Genomic DNA, 16,871 nt, shown 5'->3' on the forward strand with positions numbered 1-16,871 from the left:
AGGAAGGGGTAATTTAATAGAAGCTGTCATAGTTCATCATTGTCAATAAACTTTGACTTGACCTTTGCCTTATGTTTTTGATGTTGCTTCTGATAAGTGTTGATAGGCAGATGTTTACTTGAGGGATTTTTCTTTTTATAACGTGCATGCTAGAAATAGGAAAGGAGAAGGATTTTTCTCAGTTCTTCTCTTGCTCTTTGGTTATTAGCTGGCATATTTCTCTGTGGATTTTGTAGAATTTCTGAGTGAATGCATCTGAGTGACATTTTTACCTTTAAAGATCCACTGTGATTTTTCTCTAAAGGTTTCTTATTCTCCTCATATCTCTGTCCAGGTTTTAATTGGCCACTACAGAAGTCTATTGTGATTTTTTTTTTCTTTCTTTCTTATTTTGTATATGGTACATTCTGGTTTTGGGGAAGGGTTTGGATTTTTTTTTTTTTTTTTTAGCTTGAAGTGACATATCTCTTAGAAAATCACCATAATTTCCTAACTTTTCAATTGAAAACAATGATAGCTGGAGAGATTAAGTTACTTATACAAGGTCACGTGGTTATTACTCTTTTTCAGGCTGGCTGTACATCTGAGATCTGATGGTACTTTCTTTACTTCCCTTTATTTCCTCAAGTCTAGAGTAGTGATTGAGAGTATACCTTCTAAACTTATACAGACTTGAGCAGGCTGCTGACCTACTTTCCTCATCTGTGAAATTGGAACAGTAAGTATTTTCATTCTGTTGGTGGCTCAGATTAGTTGAGATAACATTGCAGGTAAAGGATTAGCATATTAACTTTACCAACCTAAAGTAAGTACTTACTAGTTTAGTTCTTAATTATGTTGTTTCTAACTCATCTTTGGTTAATTGTAGTGTTTTTTATCTGAAGCTTTGGTTTTATATTTGGTTTTTAGTGCAATTTTTTGTAAGATGTTCATGGAAAGTATTTGAATTATATGGGGAAAGTTACAGTGATTTTAGAAATTATTTTTAAGTTATGGTAAATATATAGAGAAACAAAATGTCCTTTAAACTAGAGCAGCCATTGTTACCATCTTCTTTAATTTGAAGTTTCTTGAGGATCATAGGGAAGGAAAAAGATTTCCTCTACTTTCTTAGTGTCCCTGGCTGGGTCTGAAAATTAAAGAAAACATACACATTTATTGAATAAAGGTTTTATGTGACATGGGAGGCTTCTTACGGAAATGGAGACCCAAAGGAACAGTTTGACCTGAGTATTTTTATGCTAGATTTGATGAAGTAAGGGAAATTTTAGAGAAATATGATAGGTCAGAGAGTATGAGACAAGTGTTAACTGGGGGAAACTTAGTAAGATTTTGTTAGGATTCTTCTCAGCATCCCTATTTTGGAGATAAAGCTGATCTTTTCCTCCAAATGCGAGGAGGACAGCTCTCACATGCGGATTTTATGTCCTGTTTCAGGGCAGAAGGAGAGGGGCGGTCAGAGTGACCTTCCCGGTTCAGCAATTTTCTCACACTCCTTCAGCCAGTATGCCATAATTAGGAGTAGTGTGTCCTAAACCCTCGCAGGAGTTCCCATCCTGGTGCAGTGTGAACGAATCCGACTAGGAACCATGAGGTTGCGGGTTCGATCCCTGACCTTGCTCAGTGGATTAAGGATCCAGTGTTGCCATGAGCTATGGTGTAGGTCGCAGACGTGGCTCTGATCTGGCATTGCTATGGCTGTGGTGTAGGCTGGCAGCTACAGCTCTGATTCAACCCCTAGCCTGGGAACCTCCATATGCCACGCGTGCAACCCTGAAAAGACAAAAGAAAAAAAAGCTAAATCCCCTCAGCATATTGCCATACATGTTTACAACATCGTTTCACTATGTAAGGGAATTTCACAATTTTGCTTCATATCTGGGAAATGCTATATTGAATTCTGTTTTTGAAAATATTTTCCAGAAGTTTTTTGTTTTTGTTTTTGTTTTCTTTTTTGGGTTTGTTTGTTTTTTAAGGTCTAGTGTACCCATAGGAGATCTCTTTATTCCAACCTAAAAAGTAAGGCTAATTGTGCATGGCAAGAAACTAAAAGTAAAAGTAGTCATGATTTTTAAAATCTTGGAAGAATATAGAAATAGAATATATGCTCTCCCATAATAGAAATCTTGTTGCTTAAAGGCTTCTGGTGAAAGTCAGATTAAATAAAAACCTGAAGCATACTATTGCACCATATTCAGGTGTTGTTTTGTTTTTTTAATCATCTAAATCTGGAGACTTGGAAATAAATCTAGGCTACTTATTTTTGATATCTAAGGAAATCAAGTAACAATTTTAGGTAATGTACATTGTTTAAAAAACATAACAATGTTTTTAAAATTGGACAAATAGCTTTGGGTCATAGGTTTTTCTTGGCTAACTTGGTGCAATCCTATAACCCTGATACACTTCTGCTTAAAAAGAAAAGGTGTTCTCCCTAGCTATAGCTGTGTTCCCCCTCCAGCTTTCCCCTCCCTTTCCCTCCTTTCTAGTGTGGGTGGCCTAGTTCCTTTTAGCAATCTGATGAAATTTGTGAATCCTCTCTGAAAAATACATCAAAATTCCCTTCCATTTCAGGGAGCTCACAATTACCCATTTCCTCTCACAAATGCCTTGCCATGATAGGGCCTATGGATCTTGGATAGACCACAAATCTCCTTAGAAAATAAAATTTAGACTCATTCCTAATATTTAACAATTTGCCTTAGAAAGAACAATAACATTATTATGGTATCCATATAATAATTACAATAGTAGTAATTATAAAAATCTGTTAAAATTTGAAATTCCCCTTGTGGGTTAGCAGGTTAAGGACCCAACATAATCTGTGAGGATGCAGATTTGATCCTGGCCTCACTAGGTGGGTGATCCTCACTAAGGATCCGGCATTGCTGCAAGCTGTGGCGTAGGTCACAGATGGTGACTTGGATGTGGTGTAAGGCCTGCAGCTGCAGCTCTAATTCTACCACTAGCATGGGAACTTCTATATGCTGCAGGTGCAGCCTTAAAAAGAAAAAAAAAAAAAAAAGAATAGTTAAAGATTATTTTCTGCCAACCTTATGCCTTATTTTCTGCTGAACCTTTAGCCTGGACTTATGGTTATATTATGAATGATATATCCAAGTGGACTATATCCAGGTTGCATTTTTTGTATGTTTTAGAAAAGACCATATCTTTCCTTTTTTTTTTTTTTTTTTGTCTCTCTAGGGCCACACCTGCGGCATATGGAGGTTCCCAGGCTAGGGCTCTAATTGGAGCTGTTGCTGCCTGCCAACAGCGGAACTACAGCAACGCCAGATCCGAGCCGTGTCTGCAAGCTACGCCACAGCTCATGGCAATGTGAGATCCTTAACCCCCTGAGCAAGGCCAAGGATTGAACCCCCAACCTCATGGTTCTTAGTTGGATTCGTTTACACTGCGCCATGACAGTAACTCCAGATTGTATCTTTCAAATATGAATTTAAAGAAAAGGTTATAAGCATTTTGATACTAAGCCCTTTTCTTATTTATCTTCATTCATTGCATTTGTAAATGTATCAAAATCGTTTTTTGGAATCCTGATTTTTTTTAATTTTTTAATTACATTACTCCCTTTCTTGGTTCTGAGCCTCCCACTGAAATAACTGTCCCATCCAAGACCCACCATGTTCTTAATGCCTACAAATTCAGCTTGGACACAGTTTCTTTCTCTTTCCCTTAGGTGATCTTCTTTGGTCACTCTCCAAAGTCTAATTAAGTGCTATTCCCATGTGCTGCATAACAGTCTCTTTCTTTCTCACCCTCACTCTTCATATATATCCATGTATATAAAATTGGATCAGGTGAAAAGAGCAGTTAATCTCTTGAATCCAGGCTGGGGAACACTCAGGGTGGGAGAAGAAAAGAAGCCTGCAAAGAAGATACAAAAATGTTTCTTTATACATTATTCACTATAACAATGTCCAGCAGGTGGTAGGTGATCAAGAAATATTTATGGAATGAGTTGAATTATTATTATCATATCTCACTCAGTCCCTTGTTATTATCATCATCATCAATATTTGATAAGCACTGCTTTATGTACTTGCTTCTATGATCTCCTTCAATTCTTACAATACTTATGCAAGAAATTAAATTTCTCATAGAGTATATGATTTACCTTCACAGGACTAGATAAGCTTGTATATATCTGAATCTAAAGTTAATGTGTTTTTTTTTTTTTTTCCTAGTAGGCCAAAGTTGCCCAAAATCTCTTCTGAGAAATAGATGTTAACAAGTATTTAACAAGAAAATTAACGAAAAAACTATTGTTGGAATAATAGGTTTATTGGGAATCAATTTTTATTAATAGGATGATTGCCAGCAGGGGGAAATGGAGCAGTTTTGGCAGGATACCATACTAGTTGTTGAGGAAGAATGGATTCTTAATAATATTTATGAAAATTTTCCGTTTCACACCTGACATCTGAGAGACTTAATCCTTTAAGCTTTGTGATGTACGCTGTTTTCCTAACCCAACTACTTCAATTTGATTTCCTCATCATCTTTTAGTAATCTGCTTGTTGCAGTTATTTCCCACTTTTGACATTTAATTTCTTTCAGTTTTCTCAAAATGCCTCATGATTTTCTCATATAAAATTTCTTATCTTGCAAGAATTTTAGTATCTAGCTGTCATTCTTTCATCTTTTATTGTTAATAGAATTTTTAAGATACAGCATTATTTTAAAAGTGACTGTCTCTTGAGCATCATTATCAGTTATAATTGGCCAAAATATTGTGTTTAGGTGACAAAGAGGAAATTCATCTGGAAAGTGAAATTGATATTAATAGAAATCTTTCTCTATGTGGTTTAAAGACTCTTGATATGAAGCTAGTATGTCATTTATTCACCCCCTATTTAAATTTGGTTAAAAATTCTCCTCCTGGCTTCTTACCTTAATGAAGTATCATCTGTTAATCATCTCACTCCTTTGCTCAACAATCCTCCTGTGCACCTTCTACCTAGAGAACGCCGCCTAAACATCTTTCGGGGGGAGCGGCATTTGCCTGTGGCATGTGGAAGTTCCTGGGCCATTGACTGAACATGTGCCACAGCGGCAGCACAAGCCACTACAGTGACAATGCCAGATCCTTAACCTGTGAGCTATCTCCCACCTAAACTTCTTAAAGTAGTATTTAATGATCTGTTCTAGATCTACTTTCCATCATTCTCTTCTCTCACCTGTAATGCTCTGTCATTATACTCCTAACTGACAAATATTTATTGTCTTTAATTTCTCTTTCACATTTTTTTAACACTGTACTTATTTTATTTCCCAAACTGTGTGTTAAGGTCCCTTTGGCAAAGACTGCTTTGGGTCCACAGGATATTTAAATTTTCTCAGGAAACGGTGATATCTATCAGATCCAGCACGAATGGCTAGCTTCAGATATTTCATTTTAACATTAGATTGTTATATTCCTTTTGGTGGTATCAAATGTTTTGACATATCATATTAGGATATGAGACAGGAAATGAGAGTGGTGATAACCAATCTGATTCCAAGATTTGAGAATTTTGTAGTGCTGGACCAGTGCTAAATTGTTATAAAATAAATACTTCAGTTGTTTGGACCTAACTACTCAATAAATAGAATTCTTTTGCCTTAGGGACACCATGATAAAATCCCTAACACCCTAAAGGAGGCACGTGCTCTATGCTTCTACTTTGTTTGCACTTCATGGGCAATTTTGAAAATTATACCCATCCTTCAAGACTAGTTGATAATGTTACCCATCTCTGGAAGCCTTTTCTGATCCAGCTGCAATTACTCTCCCCTCCTGGGTGTTTTTTCTGGTATCATTGTACCTTTAATATTGCTTTAAAATTGAATTCAGCTAATTCATATATTTATTTAAAGTTAACAATAGTGGTTTTCTAGTTCTCCAATTAGGTTTAGTTACTTAAAGTATAGGGCGAACCCTTTCATTTGCTATATAAAAGTGAAACAACCAAAACAGGCATCATTTACTGAATTGAAGTACACGTCTTGTTAGTCTATTTCTAACTATTAAAACATCCTTATAAGATCATAGGTCATATTATCCATATATGAATAATATGACCTATGATAACATGACCTGTAAAAAAAAGACCAACCTCCGCGGCATATGGAGGTTCCCAGGCTAGGGGTCGAATCAGAGCTGTAGCTGCTGGCCCACACCACAGCCACAGCAATGCCAGATCTGAACATATACCACAGCTCATGGCAACACCATATCCTTACCACATTGAGTGAGGCCCAGGATATAACCTTTGTCCTCATGGATGGTAGTCATATTTGTTTCCACCGAGCCACAATGGGAACTCCCACATTTTATATTTGAATGTTGGTTGCTGTCACACTGACATCTCTCCCAACCTTCAGCTATTCTAATTACTTCTCCTTTTACCAATCAGTTTGTTGATGTCCTCAAAAATCAGATTTTGACTAGGGGCTGTAATGACTCTGAATCAATTTGAGGAGAATTGTTCTTTTCAGAATACTGAGTTGTTTGAATTCACACACATAGTATAAAGCTCTCCATTTATATGTGCCCCCCCCACAGCAAACTTATATAGTGTTCGATATATAGGTCTTGCACTTGTTGTCTTAAATTTGTCCCAATGTGTTACATTTTTAATATTATTCTGTGTGACATTATTTTCTTAATTTTAATTTTCAACTGCTCCTTGATAGTATATAGACTCATATTCGATTTTTATGTATTGATCTAGAATCCTTAAGCATGTACAGATTGGACCCCAGCCAAAAGCCCCAAGAGTTACTCTATGTGAATTTTAGCTTGTTCCTCTCTAAAACCTCTTTTCACTATTTCTAGTCTCCTGACTCTCCTTGAACACTTATCTCTGTCCCCTCATCTCAGTGTGAATGCCAGGCTCTGTTTGGCTTCTTCCTCCTGTTACCATAGTCTGGAAATTGCCTCCTGGCAGAGAGCCCACATGATGTCAGGGGCTCACCTTGTGTCTTTCTGTCAGAGATTACAGTTCAGCTCTGCCTGTTTTCCAACATCTGAAAATTCTGTGGTTGTTCCCTTTGGGTTTTGTTTTTAGTTATTCACAGAACAAGGGTAATTTGGACCCTGCTACTCCCTCAGGGTTAGAGTTAAAGATAGGTGTTTAAGGATGTACTGTACTTATGTAAACAAAGAAAAGCTGGGCAGTTTGGCCTACAAAAAGGAGCACAGTCAGGTTATGAACAAGGTTGAATCTCTATTCTAGAGAATCAGAAAAATGTAAGATTGTGACTTTGTATTAAGAACACTGTCATGTTCATCATTTTACTCTCTAGTGTACATATATTAAATGCTTACTGATTGGATGTCAGAAGGTTAGGAAACATTAGTTAGGTGTTGGCAACAAATTGTGTTTGAGATGTAGTTAGAGGTATACTAGATTTTTAATTATAAACTTTAAAAAATTTGATATTTTTAATCTGTTTCAACTTTCTTGATTGTAACATCTTGTCTTAGCTAGATCTCTAAGTACTTTGAAGCAGTGAACATGGCTTCTATTTCTTTCATCGTTATGTCTGCTTTGGCTTACTATGCTCTCATTTTAGGTTGACTAACTTTTAAGTGAAAATCACTGATCCAAGAGTTAAAGTTCTTGTATTTTGTCAGTATGGTGATATCAGAGGTAGCCACAGTGTTCTATTACTTGTCCATTTTATGTCTTGCAGGTTCAAGTAGTATTGATTTGTAATGGAGACATTTCAATTCATTTAAATCCTGCTTGTGGAAGAGTTTTAAGTCATATATAAGTGTTGTAGTGAGTTGATAGCCCTTTTTTCAGACTTCAGCTTGAACTTGTGAACTTTGATTATAATTAGGCTAAATTACTTTATAATAACTTCACTTTCCCTGATGTTTCCCATTATTTTAATGGCATTTTAAATAATCATAATAAAATTTGGCAATGACTTTGTCTTTTTATTTTACTACCTAAACAAAGTTGATCATTTCATGCTTCTACATGAATAAAAGTAAATTATAGGACAACACACATGTATTTTCTGTTGTTAAATCTATAATTTACCTAAGTGTGGTTTAAAGGATTGAAAATCTATATTAGATGTGGTTGTTGATGCATTTTAATATATCAACTGATTCATTTAATGGACTAATTTTAATAAACTGATAATATCGAAGGTTGAATAAGTTAATTTAAAACTAATGTTATTTTTAAATAGAATAATTGGTTTAGTTAAAATATCTTCGGCCCACCTTTTAGTTTTGAAAATTTTCTAACTTACGGAAATGTAGAAAGAATACTAAAAGGAATTTCTCTGTACCTGTCATATAGATCTGCTGGTTGTTAACATTTCAACATTGGCTTGCTTTCTTGATATAAATAAATATAAATATATACATTTGTTCTGAACCATTTCGAAGTATTTATCCCATATTTTAGAAATTTAGAATTTATAGAACAATGGTTTCTGATATCCAGTTTCAGTAGTTATTCTAATAATGTCTTTTTTAGCTGTTTGACTTTATTCTCAATCCAGGATCCAATAAGGATTTCACATTGCCTGTATTTATTCTATTTCAGCTTTCCTTGTACATTTAAAAATTTTTGTGTTGGATTCCACTGATTGTATTCTGCTCACTTTTTTTCAACCAGACTTCTATGGATGGATATTTAGTTTGTTTCCAACATTTTACCATTATAATGTCTCACAGAATACTTATGCTTATATTATTTTTTATTTGTGGGTATGTATCTTCAGGATAAATCCCTAGAAGTTGGATTGGATTGGTAGATCATCAAACAGTTACTGTATCTTTATCTGACCATTTTCTGTTGGTTATCTTTTGTTACTTTCCTCATCCCTTTAACTCTCAAATATATATGCATTTCTTTTTAACTCCAAATATTTGGCATATAGCAAGATTCTGATGTCTTTTGAATATTTTGCTCAAAAGTGTTAGTAACAAAATAGATGGTGACTTTATAACTAGTACAAATGTTAGAAGTCTCAGGAATTTGAGCTTAATTTTGAAGAGAACATATCAGTGAGAAGTATGCACTTTAAAAGAAATCCACTGTCATTAATTTATAGTGAAGAAATTAAAGTTTATGAGATTAATGAATTAAAATTTTAATACCGATTATTTCTGAATTTTTAAAATAACTTCTTAGACATGAACCTAGTTGAACATGTATATGAATCACTACTAGTATGACAATACTTATGACAATCCCAGCTAATACATATCATTTACTGTGTGCTGGGTACCATGCCCAGCAATGCATATACATTAACTTAAATTACTTAATTTTTCCCCCAACAACCTTATGAGGTATATTTATAATTTTATTCCTCATTTACAGATGAGGAAATGAGGAATAGGAATGTTAAATGACATGCTTTTGCTCATACAGCTAATTAGTGGCAGAGATAAAATTTGAACCTGGGCCGTATTCAGTATAGATTCTCGGCTTTTAATGACAATGCTTTACTATTTATATTGGACTCACTGTTATTTTTCTGTATCAAGCCAGTATTGAGCCAAGGTCTGTGTGACTTTAGATTCTGAGTTCTTAACCCCTTGACTCTCTTTCTGTCCCTGAAAGCAGTAATAAGACTTTATGTGGTTGTTACAATCAAATTTGTTATCGTATCATATGTGGTGATACGGGATTGGAATTCCTTGTATAACAGCCACACCTGCTAACAAAGCAACGCTTTTGTGTGACCCTTCATGGCAGAATACTGAACTATGTGTACCATTTTTCTGACCCATTAAAATCACTTATGTTCCTGTTTTTCAGTGGATGATTCAGCAGCCACACAAAGCAGCAACATTTTTTGGATGCATCGGGATAGATAAATTTGGGGAGATCCTGAAGAAAAAAGCCGCTGAAGCCCATGTGGATGCTCATTACTATGAACAGAATGAGCAGCCAACAGGAACTTGTGCTGCATGCATCACTGGTGGCAACAGGTCAGTGTCATTTTAAGGGAGCCACTGTGCCTATTGACTGATTTTCCACTGGTAAAAATCTGAGTTCAAATCAGAATTTGAAATTTAGACCTCATGCTTATGATTGATTTTCATGTTTAGTAAACTTTCCTTCCTATCATTATTCCTTTTTTTTTTTGTCTTTTTGCCATTTTCTTGGGCCTCTCTCCGGCATATGGAAGTTCCCAGGCTAGTGGTCGAATCGGAGCTGTAGCCACCGGCCTATGCCAGAGCCATAGCAACTCGGGATCTGCAACCAACACCACAGCTCACAGCAACGCCGGATCCTTAACCCACTGAGCAAGGCCAGGGATCAAACCTGCACCCTCATGGTTCCTAATTGGATTCGTTAACCACTGCGTCTCAATAGGAACTCCCCTATCATTATTCCTTTAAAATTTCTTTTTACCTTTATTGAACCTACTCTTGTCTTCATGAAGCATAATTAAATGAAAAATTTTAGATTATCTAGTCCTGACTCTACTTTTTATTATTAGGATCAGAAAAGGAGGGCATTTTACCTCAATATTTTGTAGCTAAGTTCTTGTTGAATTGTTATGAGAAAGAATGTTCTGGGAGTTCTTGTCATGGCTCAGCGGAAACAAATCTGACTAGCATCCATGAGGACGCAGGTTCGATCCCTGGCCTCGTTCAGTGGGTTAAGGATCTGGCGTTGCCGTGAACTGTAGTGTAGATCGCAGACATGGCTCGGATCCCGTGTTGCCGTGGCTGTGGTGTAGGCCAGTGCCTATAGCTCCGATCAGACCCCTAGCCTGGGAACCTCCATATGCTGTGGGTACAGCCCTAAAAAGACTAAATAAATAAATAAATAAATAAACAAACTTCAATATATCTGTATTTTTAAAAAATTTTTATTTATTTATTTTTTGTCTTTTTGCCATTTCTTGGGCCGCTCCCTCGGCATATGGAAGGTCCCAGGCTCGGGGTCTAATCGGAGTCGCAGCTGCCAGCCTATGCCAAAGCCACCGCAACGTAGGATCCGAGCCGCATCTGCGACCCACACCACAGTTCACAGCAACGCTGGATCCTTAACCCACTGAGCAAGGGCAGGGATCAAACCCACAACCTCATGGTTCCTAGTCGGATTCGTTAACCACTGCGCCAAACTCCAAACTTCAGTGTATCTGTATTTTAAAAAAGAACGCTCTTTTCACCATATCCTGAGGCTGTAATAGTAAAATACATATAGACGCATATGTATATTTTAAAATATACATTATATATTTTATAATATAAAATATTACTGTAAGGTTTGCCGAGGGAGGAATGCACAAGGCCTAGTTGGTGAAGCAAAGTAGAATTTATTAAGGCATCTGAGGGGCATGGGCTGAGCTCAAGATGGTGCCAGCTCTGACTGGGAGGAGCTGCGGAGATTATAAAGGATCTGTGCCTGGAGTTCATGGTGGAAACATGTGGCAGGAACCAGTAAGGAGGAGAGAAGGTCAAGGGAGGGGTAGTCCTTGACAGGGCAGTTAATCCTTGTAGGTGGTTAATCTATGCTCCACATTCCTGGAAAGGGTGTAGGTCTTATGCTGGGCCCTACCCATGTCCACAGCAGGTCTCCAAGGTCAACAGTCAAATTCGGGGGTGGGGGTCTGTCTCCATCCTCCTGGGAACCTATCAGTTACATTATATCCAGTCTCATGAATTAGGTCATCCAAAGCATTTCTGGCAATAGTCATCTCTACATAGTAAATTTCAGTCATGTGTAGTGCGCCATTCAGAAAACAACCCATTGCATTTCTAGACAACTTGGCTTATTAGAACATTTTCCTTTCTATGCACTTGAATGCATTGGTTGTATTTGTGTCTTTTGCAGGTACATAGAGGTATGTCTTCCATACATTCATGCTTTGCTAACATCATTATTACCGTAGTGCTCATCAGCACAGGCTTTTTTATCCTTTGGAAAGGAAAAAGTAATAATTTTCCCAGTTATTGTTAGAATCATCAGAGATGGTCTTTTTTAAATATTGATTCACTAGATACTTTACATCCCGTATTGTTACAAATATTATCTGTCCTCCCAATCCCCAATCTCCCTTTCTTTCCCTCCTTTTTTATTTACCACTTCCTCTTCTTTTCCTTATTTCCCCCATCTCTCCTCCCTTTTCTCCATCTCCATATCCCTTTTTTACTTTTTTTTTTTGTCTTTTTAGGGTCGCACCCATGGCATATGGAGCTTCCCAGGCTAGGGCTCTAATCAGAGCTGTTGCTACCGGCCTAGGCCAGAGCCAGAGCAACGCAGGATCTGAGCCGTGTCTGTGACCTACACCACAGCTCACAGCAACGCCAGATCCTTAACTCACTGAGCGAGGCCAGGGATGGAACACGCAACCTCATGGTTCCTAGTCAGATTCATTTCCGCTGTGCCACCATGGGAACTCCCCTTTTTTACTTCTTTTTTTTTGCTCACTCTTTTGCCTTGCACATGTAAAGACTTGATATTCTTCCTGGCAGTAGTCATTAAACAACTAAAAATATAACTTTAAGAAATATTTAAGGTACCATTTTCAAAACGTTCCAGTAACTTTATTTTTTGGGTTTGAGAGAACTTGATAATTTTAAAGTTTTAATAAGTAAAACCATCAATTATACTGATTGTTCAAACATTGCGATATACTTACTTGGAACTTTCCACTTTCAGTTTTTCTAAAAACCAACTTATTAAGTAGGTATAGTTTTCTCATAAGTGAGAAATAGATCATCTTTTGCTTCTGATACCACTCAGGCTATCATAAATTGATAAATTGTTTTTGTATGCTAAATTGTTATTTTATTTTATTTTATTTTATTTTTACTTTTTGTCTTTTGACTTTTTTTAGGGCCACTCCCATGGCATATGGAGGTTCCCAGGCTGGGGGTCCAATTGGAGCTGCTGCTGCTGGCCTACACCTCAGCCACAGCAACACAGGATCCGAGCCACATCTGCGACCTACACCACAGCTCAGGGCAATGCCGGATCTTTAACCCACTGAGCACGGCCAGGGATCGAACCCGCAACCTCATGGTTCCTAGTCAGATTCGTTTCTGCTGTGCCACTACGGAAACTCCAAAACTTGATCATTCTTAAATTTGTAATATATTTATTTTGCATTGCATATATTAATGTATATTACTCCTATTTTCATTTTTTTTTCATTTTTTAATGTTTTCTTGAAGTTTAGTTGATTTATAATGTTTTGATTATTTAAACTGTACAACAAAGCATTCAGTTATACATATACTTATATCTGTTCTTTTTCAGGTTCTTTTCCCATATAGTTTATCACAGAATATTGAATAGAGTTCCCTGTGCTATACAGCAGGTCCTGTTTGTTATCTCTTCTGTATATAACATGCAGATGCCAATCCCCCAATCCATCGCCCCGCACATACCTTCCCCCTTTGGTAACCATAAGTTCGTTTTTGAAGTCTGTAAATCTGTTTCTGTTTTGTAAAGTAATTCATTTGTATCTTTTTTTTTTTAGATTCTACATGTAAGTGATAACATATGATGTTTGTCTTTCTCTGTCTTACTTACTTCATGTAGTGTGATAATCTCTAGGTCCATCCATGTTGCTGCAAATGGCATTATTTCATTCTCTCGTTTTAATTAAACTATAATTTAATGTTGTGCCAATTTTTTCTGTCCATTTCATTCTCTTTTATGGCTGAGTAATATTCTGTTGTATAAATATACCACATCTTCTTTATCCATTCATCTGTCAATGGAAGTTTAGGTTGCCTCCATGTTTTGGATATCGTAAAGAGTACTTTAGTGAACATAGTGTTGCACGTATCTTTTCAAATTATGGTTTCCTCTTGATTGTGCCCAAGAGTGGGATTGCTGGATTATATGGTAGTTCTATTTTTAGTTTTCTAAGGAATTTCCATAGTTTTTTCCATAGTGGTTGTACCAGTTTACACTCTCACCAACAGTGTAAGAGGATTCCCTTTTCCTCATGACCTCGCCAGCACTTATTCTTTGTAGATTTTTTGATGATGGCCACCCTGACTGGTGTGAGGTGATACCTTATTTTAGATTTGATTTGCATCTCTCTAGTAATTGTTATTGTTGAGCACCTTCTCATGTGCCTGTTGACCATCTGTATGTCTGCTTTAGAGAAATGTCATCTTCTACTCAGTTTTTGATTGGGTTGTTTCTTTGATATTAAGCTTCATGTGTTGTGTGTATATTGCCTGTCACTTTGTTTGCAAATATTTTCTCCCATTCTGTGAGTTATAACTCTTTTCATTTTTTTTATGGTTTCTTTTGTTATGTGAAAGCTTTTAAGTTTCATTAGGTCTCATTTGTTTATTTTTCTTTTATTTTCATTATTCTAAGAGGTAGACCCAAAAAGATATTGCTGTAATCTATGTCAAGGAGTGTTCCACCTATGTTTTCCTCTATGAGTTTTATAGTATCTGGTCTTAAATTCAGGTTATTTTGTTTTATTTTTTGGCTATTTTTACCTATAGCATGGAGAAGTTCCTGGGCCAGGAATCAAACCCCGTGCCACAGCAGCAACCCAAATCACCATAGTGACAGACAGTTCTGGATATTTAATGGTACACCACAATGGAATTTAATGGAATTCCACATTTAGTTCTTTAATCCATTTTAAGTTTGTTTTTTCTGTATGGTGTTAGAGAGTGCTTGTTTTGTTTAGTTTTGTTTTTTGCTTTTTAGGGCTGCACAAGCGGCATATGGAAGGTCCCACACTAGGGGTTAAATCAGAGCTGCAGATGCCAGCCTATGCCACAGCCCCAGCAATGCAGGATCCAAGCCATGTCTGCAACCTACACCACAGTTCACAGCAGCGCCAGATCCCCAACCCCCTGAGCCAGGCCAGGGATTGAACATTCTCCTGGACAGTAGTTGGATTCATTTCTATTGTGCCACAATTGGAACTCCCTAGAGAGTGTTTTAATTTCATTCTTTTATATACAGCTGTTTGATTTTCTTAGCACCATTCATTGAAGAGACTATCTTCTCCACTGTGTATTCTTGCCTAGTTTATATCTAGGCTTTCTATCCTGTTCCATTGATCTATATCTTTTTTTTTTTTTTTCCAGTACCATACTGATTTCATTTCTGTAGTTTTTGTATAGTCTGAAATCAGGGATCCTGATTCTTTCAGCACCATTTTTCTTTCTTAGTGTTGCTGTGGCTATTTGGAGGTCTTTTGTGTTTCTATAAAAATTTTAAAAAATTTTATTCTAATTCTGTGGAAAATGCCATTGATATGGATTGCCTTGAATCTGTATATTGCCTTGGGTAGTAGAGCCCTTTTGACAATATTCATTCTCGTAATTCAAGTACATAGTATATCTTTTTATCTGTTTGTGTCCTCTTCAGTGTCTTTCATCAGTGTCTTATAGTTTTCAGAGTTCAGGTTTTGCTTCCTTATGTAGGGTTTATTCCTAAGTATTTTATTCTTTTGATGCCATGGTAAAGGGCATTGTTTTCTTTGTTTCTCTTTCTGATCTTTTGTTTAGTGTATAGAATGCAAGAGATTTCAATGTATTAATTTTGTATCCTGCAATTTTAACAAATACAGTAATGAGCCTGTAGTAGTTTTCTGATGGTATCTTTAGGATTTTCTATGTATAGTATCACGTCATCTTTAAACAGTGACAGTTCTACTTCTTCTTTCCTATGTGGATTCCTTTTATTTCTTTTTCTTCTTGCTGTGTGTAGGATTTCTAAAACTATGTTGAATAACAGTGGTGAGAGTAGACATTTTTGTCTTATTGCTGATCTTAGAGGAAATGCTTTCAGCTTTTCACCATTGAGTATGATATTAGCTGTGTTTTTTTTTTTTCATATATGGCCTTTATTATGTTGAAGTAGGTACATTCTTTGCCCACTTTCTGGAGGGTTTTCACCATAAATGGGTATTGAATTTTGTCACATGCTTTTACATATTTTGAAATGATTATATGGTTTTTATTCTTCATTTTGTTAATGTGGTGTTTCTCACTAATTAATTTGTGGATATTATTCCTGAATCCCTGTGATAAATCCCACTTGATCATGATGTATGATCCTTTTGAAGAATTATTGAATTCAGTTTGCTAACACTTTGTTGAAGATTTTTGTATCTGTATTCATTAGTGATATTGGCCTGTTATTTTTGTTTGTTTTTTTAGTATCTTTGGTTTTGAAATCAGGTCGATGGTGGCCTCATAAAATGAGTTTGGGAGTATTTTTCTCTGCAGTTTTTTGGAGTAGTTTTAAAAGGATAGATGTTAATTCTTCTCTAAGTGTTTGATAGAATTCACCTGTCAAGCCATCTCGTCAGACTTTTGTTTGTTGGAAGTTTTTAAATCACAGTTTCAATTTCAGTACTTGTGATTGGTCTTTTCGTATTTTCGACTTCTTGGGAGTCTCTGTTTCTCCCAGTCTTGTGGAGCTCCTGCACTCAGGCCACAATGGCCTTCAGTGCCAAATACTCTGGGGTCCCCTCTTCCCAATGCCAGACCCCGAGCCTGGGGAATCTGATGTGGGGTTTGGAACTCTCACTCTAATGGGAGAGCCTCTGTGGGTCACTCACCAAGTGGGTATGGGGTTTGCTTATATTGCAAAACACCTCTCCTGCTGTCTGTTGCGTTGTGACTTCTGTTTCTTTGAGTGTAGAATGACTTTTTTTTGATAGTTTCCACATTTTTTTTTTTGTCCATGATTGTTAAGCATTTATTTGTGATTTTGGTGTTTTCATGAGAGGAGGTGAGCCTAAGTCCTTCTCCACTGTCTTTTCTAATATCTCCACTTTCATTAATTTAATTGAACATAAACAGAATGTATCTTTCAGTCATTCAGTTGGTAGGTGGATGAATAAGAATGTTTTACAAGAGAATCAATATATTTTTTTTCAAAAGT

At 36.4% G+C, this 16,871-nt stretch overlaps 1 protein-coding gene across 1 annotated transcript in view; it reads left to right on the plus strand.

The window, feature by feature from the left end:
• Positions 1 to 16,871, plus strand: part of ADK (adenosine kinase) — a 479,816-nt gene that overhangs the window by 223,490 nt on the left and 239,455 nt on the right. The window contains 1 exon segment of the mRNA XM_047760818.1: positions 9,795 to 9,967. Within this exon segment, the coding sequence (XP_047616774.1) occupies positions 9,795 to 9,967 (173 nt within the window).

The sequence above is a fragment of the Phacochoerus africanus genome, chromosome 15, assembly GCF_016906955.1.
Source record: "Phacochoerus africanus isolate WHEZ1 chromosome 15, ROS_Pafr_v1, whole genome shotgun sequence".
Classification (NCBI taxonomy): Eukaryota; Metazoa; Chordata; class Mammalia; order Artiodactyla; family Suidae; genus Phacochoerus; species Phacochoerus africanus.